Genomic DNA, 10,744 nt, shown 5'->3' on the forward strand with positions numbered 1-10,744 from the left:
TTGACACATAGGCTAATTGTCTGAATAATGCTTTCCTAATTATTCATCTTTAAAATAAAACCAAAGGATAATTCTGGTCATTATGAGATAATTTACCTGAATTTTTTCTTAAATATCAAATAATTGATTTTTTTCCATTAAGAAATGCTTGAAGTGTAAGAATATAATTAATATCACTTTGTAGGAAGCTTGTGGGTCCAGAATAGTTTTTTCATATACTGCAAAAGCTCATGTAGGACTGGATGCTACTTTACATAGCTTCAGTTTTAAAAGGTTGACAGACATCTGCTTATCCAAAATCTGTATCCCTTAATTTAGCCTCTACTTCTTGGAATGTGACCCTATGACTAGTTTTGGCCAGTAGACTGTAAGAAAGATGTTAACTGTCACCTCCAGGCTGGACCTCCCTTTCTCTCTACTTAGGCCATGTGTTGAGATGGCAAAGTTCAAGCTGGAAGCAGCCCAAGTCCTTTCCTCTGTAAATGAGAACTGTGTAGAAGGATAACTGATTTGTATTAGATGTGATGCAAGCAAGAAATACATTGGTTATGTTTAAATCACTAGGATATCCAGGGTTTATTTGTTTTTGTGGCATAACCTCCCTCATCCTGACTAATCCAGGACTTTGGAGGACATCTAGCCCTTTTTCACTTCTGTCATAAGCATCCTTCCTATAGCATTCCTGAGAAGTGATTCAAATTCTTCTTGAACACCTCAGAAATAATAGCAAATAACAATATAAGGGATACTATGAAAGTGTTGAGATATACAAAAATTAAGAAATGTAAACTCATTTTGATTACTATATGTTCTCAAGATAATTGCCATGTACTTTTGCTTTCTTATAAACCATATTTGAAAACATTATTTCCACTCATTTTCTTCAGTTGCTATTAGATCACATAACTGTAGGTCTGAACAGTTTCTTGAGGGCTGAAGAACCTTCTTTCATGTGTGGTATTTTTTACTGTAGGAAAGGAAATAATTGCATGGGGCTAAGTCAGAACTATAGGGTAGATGAATCATAAATGTAATCCCTGTGGACTCCAGGAACTGAATGGTGATGTTGGCTGTGTGGGTGGACACAGTGTCATTGTGCAAGATGGTCCCTCCCTCTCCTGTCCTTGGATGTTGTTCTTGAAGCTTCCTGAAAACTTCTGGCAGTCACACTATTGTGTACCGCTAAGCAGTGACTGTCCTTTGTTCCTCCAGAGGAACAGATGTGACATGACTGCTTTTGGAGAGGAAAGTTGCCACCATTTTCTTTACAACCCTTTGGGGCTGCTTCACTTTTTCGTTGGGAAAAATCTACAGTCTACTGATGCTTGTTCTCTGGATCAAGCTGGTACATCCAGATTTCACCACCAGTAATGATGTCAGAAATGTATCTGGACTTGCCTATGTCAAATCTGACCATTCAACATGATGGGCTTTTGTGAATCGCCCATCAGGATGAAACTTTCCTGACTTGAAGATAACTGGGCAGGATTTTGAACACTGCTGGTGATCCAATCTGTAGTGCTACTTCAGTGTCCTTAAATGTCACGTGCTATTTTTGGAAACCATTTTTATCCACAGTGGTGATGTTTTCCTCTGTCACTGGAGTCACAAGATGCTCACTCCTTTCCTCTCTTCCAGTGTAGTTCAGTCTCTTCTCAATTCTTGAAAATTATTCTGAAAGGATTAAGGTTACCGAAAGCCTGTTGCAAATGCTCAAGGCTTTGAGATTCATTTAATGCACTTTTAAAATTATAGACCATCACATAAAAGTACTCACTTCCCAGCTCTCTAGTGACGCTGACTGTCAAATGAAGCCCTCCCAGCAACACTGGTAATATCAGACAAATAAGTTGAAACTTGCCCGGGTGAATCAGAAACCACCATAGACTATATTTGTTGGAAATAATGGACCATAACACAGCTTATCTCAAAACTTTCATAGTGACCTTTGTGGTAAGCAGTTATAAATGCATACTAATAACTGTTTTCAGACATAATTTTAAATAGCTTATATGAAATAATAGACCTAATTCTGATAAAAGCCTTGAATTATAAACATTATTTTCCCCACTGTATAGTGGGAGGAACTGGGGTAACAGAGCAGTTGAACACCATGCTTAGGGTTGAACAAAAGCCACTTGCTTAAGCCACAGTCAGATAAGTAGTATCCTTGGAGTCAAACCCAGGCAGCCACTTCTAGTCTTGTACCATGAGACCTCCCTAGGATAGAGGGCCATTTCCTTTTCACAAAGACCATCCAACAGGATACAGTCATAAACCCAAAAGTCAAGCCAGGAAGCAACCTTGGAGATCAACCAATCATTGCATTTTATATGGAGGGGAAGAAAAAACCTCCTTCCGCAGGCCATCTTCCTATTGGAGTGAAAAAGAAAATTTTGTTTTTGAAACAAGTATCCTGTGGTGGAATGGGGCCCAGGGGCTATCACCATGTAGGTAAGTGAAGGTACAACTTCTACTATACCAGCCTTGTTCTTGTCTGTATCATACAGGAGGCTTCTGGTAAAATATGTTATGTAGTCAAATATTCTGCTGCTTTAATAACTCTGAAGACTGATAGATTTCCTCATACTTCTACTGAAATAGTAATCTTGGAGGGTTGCATTAATCCATGTAGTTTAGTTCATCAATGTGGGTGGGGCATGTGGATTATGTTGCCCAGTGGCCAGTTCCGGGCCCACTACAAATGGCTACTTCCATAAATGTCCTCGATAGCTTCCCTTGTTCACTGTATCCCTACCAGTGTGTGATATGTAGTAAAAACTCTATAAACTGTCTCTGAGAGACACAGGGAGAGTTCAAGGAGGTTTTAATGAAATAATTTTTCAAAAAGAAGATGAAGTTGATTTGGGTCAAGCAAAAAGTAGCACAATTTAGCTGTGGTGACTCACGGGCAGAGAAATAGCTGGAAAATTATTGTGTGTGTGTTTTGTTCATATATCCTCAAATGGCCAGTGGGGGCTTTCTCCTACCCAATATCTGATTATAAAAAAATAATGGAGTTTTAAAAAGTAAAAAATTAAATTGACTACTTTGGTCTTAGGGAGACACAGTGACAGCCCCAAGGAAACCACACACACACACACATGCACACAAACAGTATTTGATTCATTTTAACACAATTGATCACACAAAATTATCCAAATTTGAAAACATTGAGGTTAATAAGAAAGTTTTCTTTGCTTTAATGAAGGATTTGCATGTGTGCCTGACCTGATTTATAAACAACAGAAGGGCATGTATATGAGAAGGGGTGGAGCTTGGGCAGAAGAGAGACAGGTCTAGGAGAGGAGTTCCTGGGACTGGTGCTCTCTACAGACCCTCTTACCTTGTGTGGTTCCATCCAGTCCCATGATCAATTTCACTGCTCTGATGATTTGCTCTGCTATAGGGGGACTCATGGATGTAGCGTAAACAGCACTATGCGAATGAACCCGTAAGTAATCCACAAGGTCCTTAAATAAAGGGAAGAAACCCAAAAAAGAAAGCAAATAAATCTCAGTATTGGTGAGAATCACATCTTGGCCCACACCCATCCATCATAGAAAAAGACATTTCAATTCACAGCTGAAGAGATGAATATGGTGTAACTTTTAGTGGGCATCACTGAACTATTTTTTCTATTTTATTCTTCTTGGTCTCTCCCTCAAAAAAACCTAGAAGGTACATGAAAGTGGGATTCTGTAAGTTTGGAGTTGAACAATAAAGGTAAGTCCAGATGTGTGAAGGAAAAAGGGTGACTTTGGAAGCATTTGTTGAGTATACCATGTGCAAGCACTGCCTTAGTGGTCAGGTGTGTCCAAATGATGTGGGACGTGATCCTTGCCCTTGAGAATATTACAGATAATTGTGCCCATGGACAAGTAATGGTAGGAAAAGCAATAGTACATGCAAACTAGTATAGAAATGGGGCTGCAAGATGCAGAGGAAAGAGAGAAGGTCCTACTTGCTAGAGTAGATAGGGAAATTCCAATGATGAGACTGGATTGATTAAACTTTGAAAAATGAAGACAAATAAAGAGAAGGTAGTAAAAGAGAGAAGTTGAACAAAGGTACAGAGGTATGAAAGAAGAAGGCACACATAGTAGATTGTAAAAAGTGGCTATAATTCTTTCATTCCCTGGGCAATCCAACTTTGTAGCACTCTCCATGAAAATATGGAAGAATCTGGGCTGGCCTTGGGATGTACTTGTTGTGAGCAGTAGAATGTGGCAGTGGTGATGGTTAGCTAGTTCTTAACCTGTACCTCAAAAGGTTTGAGTGTTGTGGTTCTCTCAGAACTCTCTGAGGCCGCCATGTGAACTAGGCTGGCCAGCCGGATGACGGCAGCCACATGGAATAAAGAAGCGCCATCCTAGCTAAGGCCATGCCAGGACAACCAGTACCCTGCTGACCCAGTAACTGTTTTTCACACAAGAGCAAGCCTAACTGACACCAGTAGAACTTCTCAGCTGAGCTCAGGCCACATTGTTGATGTGCAGAATTGTGAACTGAATACATGGTAGTGTTTTAAGACACTGTATTTTAGGGAGGTTTGTTACATAGCAAAAACTAACTGATACAGCATGTTCAGAGCACAGCAAAGAACAGACTGAGAAAAGATTAGTGGGAAACCAAATCAGGCTGTAGGTTAGGACCCAATAAGCCCTGCTTATGCTCTGGGCAGTAGAGAACTATTGGAATTTTTGTGTAACACTCTTTGGAGTGCTGAGACACTGCAGAATACTGGTCTTCCAATGGTAAGAACATTTTTCACCTGCATGCCTTACTTCCAAGGCCAACTGTCAGGCCCCAGGTAGGTTTTCTGAAAGCCCCAAGAAGCTCCAATAACCTAATGCCACAGTGGGGAGGACCTCAGAACTGGCATCTGTATGTGCTCAACCTTGGCTGTGCAGACTATCTGTCAGGTCACCTATACTGGCTTATGGCTTGGGACTGTCAGGGTGTCCTGCAGAAAAGCTAGTGGGCTGATGACAGCTCTCTGCATTAGCAGTGGGGTCTTTCAAGGATCAGCCACCTTCTCCTTAGGATGACACCACAGTTTAGAATCCCACTTAAGTGTCTTCTCCGATTGTTCCTCATGGTGGTGAATTTGGAGGAGCTCTTGGGAGTTGAGAGCTTCTTTAGGGGGGCAGGCCCACATCTTCCTAAGCCTCCTTCAGTCACATCCATGGCCAACCATGAGCCTGGGACTGTTTATCTTTCTCAGTAAAGTGTATGGCCTGCCTCACAGAGGGTTGGTCAAGGTTAAATTACAGATGTGACTCTATCTGTCTCATGGGGGGATCCAGGGCCTTCTTGCCTCTCCAATATGTCTTTCATTCTGAATCCCTACTTCTCCTCTTCCTTCTTCTCTGACTTCCTTTCTCCCTCTTCTTCACTTTGAACTGTTAATTCTTTCTGATTCTTTGTTTCTCCCTTTTCTCTAGTTTTCTCACTTCTACTCTGGTTCCCTCTCTTCCTCTTTTCATTTCAAACTCTCCATTTAAATCTTTTTCTTCTCTTTTACTTACTAAACACTAAGCATTTCCTTCCTTCCTTCCTTCCTGTTTTCTTCTCTCTTTTTCTCCTTCCACCTTTCCTCCAAGTGAATGGTCTAAGGACTTTCTCTGGGCTGTGTCCTAGATGTGTGTGGGCATCCCTGGCATCCATTATCCATTCATATAACTAAAAATAAGCTTTCGCCTATTTTTTATTTGGTGAATCCATATAAACACCTGGCTGTGTTTTCCCCATATTTGAGGAGTGCATGTATGATGCTGGCTGGCTTAAGGCATGGGCCACAAGGTATCCAGGAAGTTCACTTTCAAGGATCTGGGGCATCTCAGAGAGAATAGTGGTTATTTTCCTGAGTAGCTGCAGCCAACCTGTCCCTCACAGCTCCATTTCTTGCTTCTAGTGAACAACAGCAGGGATTTTTTTTTCTCTACTGAGAGCAAACACCTCCCCACAGGATGCTGGGGAAGCCAAGGACAGAGTAGGTGGGTCACAGGGACTGAGACAGGGATGATGGAGGCCCAGATGGACTTTGTGTTGGGAAGGGAGCGTAACATGGGCATGATCTGAAGATGAAGTAGATATGGACAGATGCAGAGGAGTGGAAAGGCATGGACGTGTGCTAAAATGAGGAACAGGATGGCATCTTATGGGCAAAGAATTGGGAGGCAGAGGAAGAAGCTTGTGCTTCTGGGGGGTGAAACCCAGGAGTTATAGCCTCTGAAAGGAACTCTATTGATTGGGTTCAAGTCCTGGCTTTGCCACTTACTGCTGTGTGACCATGGGAAAGTAACTAAATCTCTCCATGCCTTAGTTTGCTTCTCTGAAAAATGAGCTAATAGTAATTCCTACCTCAGGCATTAGAAGGGTAAAATGAGTTAACACAGGTCTGTATTTAGAAAAGCGGTAAATAGTGGACACCTGATGGTGTTGGTGACTACTCCTAATGCATAGCACATTCAAAAATTTGGAATTGGGAGCATGGGGTGGGAGGAAGGGAGCAAAATGTAAAAACTTCTTGGAATGTCTTTATTCCAACTCTTTCATTTTGCACAGGGTAATGTTCTAAAGTTAAGTAACTATACTTTTGTCAACCCAGACAACAAACCAAAGATTTTTCAGCCCAGTTCTTCCTTCATTCTTCATGTGGAGAGTGGGGGGTGGTGGTAGTGTGTGTGACAGTAGTAATGAAAAAAAGGAAAAGAGAGGCATTTTAGATAAGTGTGTACTGAGACTTGATGACAGATTGAACGTCTCTGAAGAGATAGTGGGACAAGAAGCTGACAATAGTTAATATTCATTGGCTGTTTAAGGTTCCATTTCAAGAACTTTGCACATATTAACTCATTTAAGCTTCATAATAACTATGAAGTTATCTTCATTTTATAGATGAAAGTTAAAAAAATTATTCATAAAAGGTGGTAGAAGAACAAAGCTTTGGACCTAAAGAATCTGACCCCAGAGTCCTCCCCCTTAGCACCACACTATATTACTTCTCTCAAATTCTCTCTGGAAGAGCAAGGTTGGCATGCACAGGGTGAGGGGCCCAGGACAGCATAGAGACCAACTGAACTCTGCTTATGCTGCAGTGTTTTCCCTAATCCAGAGATTGTCTCTCTTTTGGGGTTAATAATTACAATATACTCCAGCCTGTAAAGTACTAAAATCACATACTGAGTTGCATTAGTCTCAAAAATGTGTCGTGTCTGTATCTCTTGTTTCTCCAGAAGGAGCTGAAACCTCTTTGAGACCAGGGATGGAGTTATATACTTCTTTAAAAATCCATATTGGTGAGTACTTAGCAGGGGCCTGGAAAAAAATACTGATGGTCTCATGGAGAGGAAAGGGGTCTCAGAGATTGGGGAAGGATGGTGAGGGTCATGGAAGTACATAAGAGGCGCTAGACTACATTCTTAGGAATAAGCATAGCGATATTCTCTTCGCTTAAGGGGCATTGCTGACAAAGATCAGACAAGGAATCAAAATAAATCTCCTTTGATCCCTAAAAGGGTTCTTCCCAATGTTTTCAAGCCCTGATTTTTCTTCATGTGTTGAGAAATTTTATCAAGCCAAGGTCATGTGCATTCTTAGTTTGCATAAATACCTCATTAATGCAGCATCACTACCTTTTAATGCTATGACTGTCTTGCCCACAATCTTATTTGTTTTGGACTGAGTCCACTTTCTCTCAAAGCCTGAGTTTTTAAGTGGGAGTTAATTGCCAGTGTGGTTCAGAAAGTGGGGCTCTTTGAGCAACTTCTGGAGAGTGTCAAAGAAAGCCTTGATTCCTAGCTACTGGTTCCCTCCTCTCATTCCCCGTTGGGTGCCATGCATTAAGAGTTGGCTTTGGTGTTTTGCATGGTGAGTCTGGGGTGTGTCTTCCCTCTGGGTGGGTTAGAGATCCCCTCATACTGGGGTTTCCAAGTCCAGTTGTACATTCAAAATCCTGATTGTTTTCTTTACTCATAGACCTGGAGTTCAAGGGCAAGGGTGGCATTTTGAGAGAAGATAAGACAAGAGGTTCTTAGAATAAACATCTTGGTGCTCATTCTCTGACCTCTATTTACTTCAAAGGGCCATTAAAGGCAGCCAGGACCTGGTGTCAGGGCAGAGCTGGCCTTTTTGTGAGCCCTGCCTTTGCCTGGCATGCAGGCTAGTGGGGCTAATGCTTGGCCGCCTTGTCCCTCTTTCCTCCTTTAGAATTCCAGCTCTGTGACCAATCAGTCAAGAGGGCTACCTTTGCTTCATTCATTTGCAAGTCTCCATAGTCTCTGGAACTAGTGGTTAGCATCAAACATGTAAGAGGACTCAGGATCTATGCCTGGAGAAAAATAGAAGGTCTGCAGTATTGACCACATCTTCTCAGCAACTGGGTTAAAAAAAAATTAAATTAAAAAAAATAAGAAACCTAGTCCCATCAGCTCAGGTTTTCTTCAAAGAAGCCATTGATAGCATGGAGCTCTCTGATAGGTGGCAAGAAGAAATTACCTGACCTTTTACTGGGAAGATCTTGAAGGAACAGAATTCTCTGAGTTGGACTGTTCCTAGTGTATCTCTAGTAGCTTCAAACTCAAAGTAAGCAAAATAGAAAAATTTTGCTGGCTCTTGAGAGATCATTTTTAGTAGTTGCCATGAGGCAGGAAGAGAAGACCACAGCCTGGCAGTAAGCTCCAGTTAGCAGAGGTGAATTAGTGGGATGATTTGTGAGGGAAGGCTGAGGACAAAACAAAACTTCTATACTCTGTGGTAGTATCTTCACACCAAACCCATTTTTCCTTCTTGTTTGTTTCCTAATATTTTTCTCTTATATGAGTCATCTGGTTGCTCATGTATAAAGCTCTGACCTCGGCCCACTCCACAGAGATTTCTAGAACCTCCTAGATATTTAATACTATTACTGGGAATATTTTCCCTCTACACCAATATTAACATCCACATTTAAAAAGAGAGTTAAAAGCCAGATGTTTTTATCTTTTTCTTTATTTTTGGATCCAACTGATTATTTTCAAATCTCAGGATGTACTAAGAAGCCCTTGAGTACAGTGAAATCGAAATTAGAGTTTCAGAAAAATGTCAAGTCTGAGTGTGTGCCCTTTAACATTTTTTATAGTTCATTTTCTTACTCTTGTATCCATTGGTTTATAATCCCAGATATTTTATAGTACTCACCAAGACATATGTACTAAAATATCCAAGAGATATAAACACATAGAGATATATAGATAGATATGTACATATGCACATACATATATATGACGAAACTCTGAAAACTGTACCCTAATTATTTAAACAGATGAGTAGAAAGATTTTTTTAAAACAAGGATCTTGAGTGTTGGCTCAATCCTATGCCTTTCAGTTAAAAAGCACAGTTTAAAGGATTCAAAGTGAAGATGCTACATACAATTATCCAAATTTCAGGGAAATAAAATATATGATTTAAATGGAAGCCACTGCAATTTGAAATTAACATAAATTTTAAAATTAAGAATACAGAGGAACAGATATATAAGTTCCACTAAACCAAGGGCCTGTTAGGTTGGAAGAGAACCAGTTTACCTGGACTTATCATGGTCTCACTCAAACCATTCCAGATAGGTGTGTATCGGACTAGTTTTTTCAATCTTCAGGCAAGGCGCATACATGCACCTTCTCAATTGCTTCCTTATCTTCTGCTCACTCTCCAGGCCTTGGAAACTGTCCTGTTTTCAAGGTTTTGCATCTTGCTGTTTTAGGGTGGTGTATCTCAGGCTAATGGGCCTCTGCCAAAAACACTACTATTTGATGGCTAATTTCTTCTGCCATCTAGTGGCAAATTCAAACAGTGCACTGTAACATGGAGCGGAAGAAGAGAGGAATAAATGGCGCAGTCCTCTGAATCCAAACACTCACAGAATGAGTATTGGAAAGGACAAGAAAATGAACAGATGTGCATACTTTTTTTAGGCATCCTGATTAATGTAAATAGTATTAATTTTCACAATTGCTCATTATCTAGCCCAAATGCATATAAGTTATGTGGACAAAAGCACCTACACTTTCAAAATACTCCAACTGACTTCAGGACTGGGAGTCGGGGAGAGGACCGTCATGAGCTCTTACTTCAGCTAGTCATGAGCTTTTGCTTAAAGTGGGTATCAACTGAGGTAACTCCAAGGAGAAAAATGTGACATCCACCAACTTTGACAACATTTCAAGTGTCTGCTTGCTTTCGTTTATTCAGGTGTCTTTGGTTCAGGAAACAGAGTTACGCTTGGTTAACAATTTTGTAGCTCAGAGCTGCTGCTAAAGTAATCACAAAACCATAAGGTCACAGAGCAGTGTAGCTGGGTTGAGGGAACTCCTGTATTTGAGACCCTCTGATCCCTACTGCTTTGACGTTCTAGGAAGGGAACATTTAACCTTTTACCAGAGTTAGCTGAATTTTGTAAGATCCTGGGCATTCCCTGTGTTTTTTAGCACTACCCAGCTAATTCCCACAGGCCAGTGAAAGGAGGATGAAAAACAATGCTTTCAGCCTGGAAGAAAAGTGCTTATTGAAAGGTAAAGACCACTTAAACTCTGAATATTTTAAGCATCTGTATGTCTCAAGGCAGGGTGAGCCGCCAAAATTAAATCTGTTGTTTAAATTTATTGTTTCTGGTGCACACCCTGCTTTGTCTAGCAGGTTTACCAGAAGCATCTTGCTCTTGTTCACAACAATGGATGAGGAATTGGGGATTTTTGTTGATGC

At 40.7% G+C, this 10,744-nt stretch overlaps 1 protein-coding gene across 1 annotated transcript in view; it reads right to left on the bottom strand.

The window, feature by feature from the left end:
* SPTLC3 (serine palmitoyltransferase long chain base subunit 3) overlaps nucleotides 1-10,744 on the bottom strand; it is a 207,542-nt gene that overhangs the window by 45,567 nt on the left and 151,231 nt on the right. Inside the window, exon 9 of the mRNA XM_053574493.1 lies at nucleotides 3,347-3,473. Coding sequence (XP_053430468.1) covers nucleotides 3,347-3,473 — 127 coding nt within the window. The remainder of the gene's footprint in view (nucleotides 1-3,346; nucleotides 3,474-10,744) is intronic.

This window comes from Nycticebus coucang, chromosome 21 (genome assembly GCF_027406575.1).
Source record: "Nycticebus coucang isolate mNycCou1 chromosome 21, mNycCou1.pri, whole genome shotgun sequence".
In the NCBI taxonomy this organism is placed as follows: Eukaryota; Metazoa; Chordata; class Mammalia; order Primates; family Lorisidae; genus Nycticebus; species Nycticebus coucang.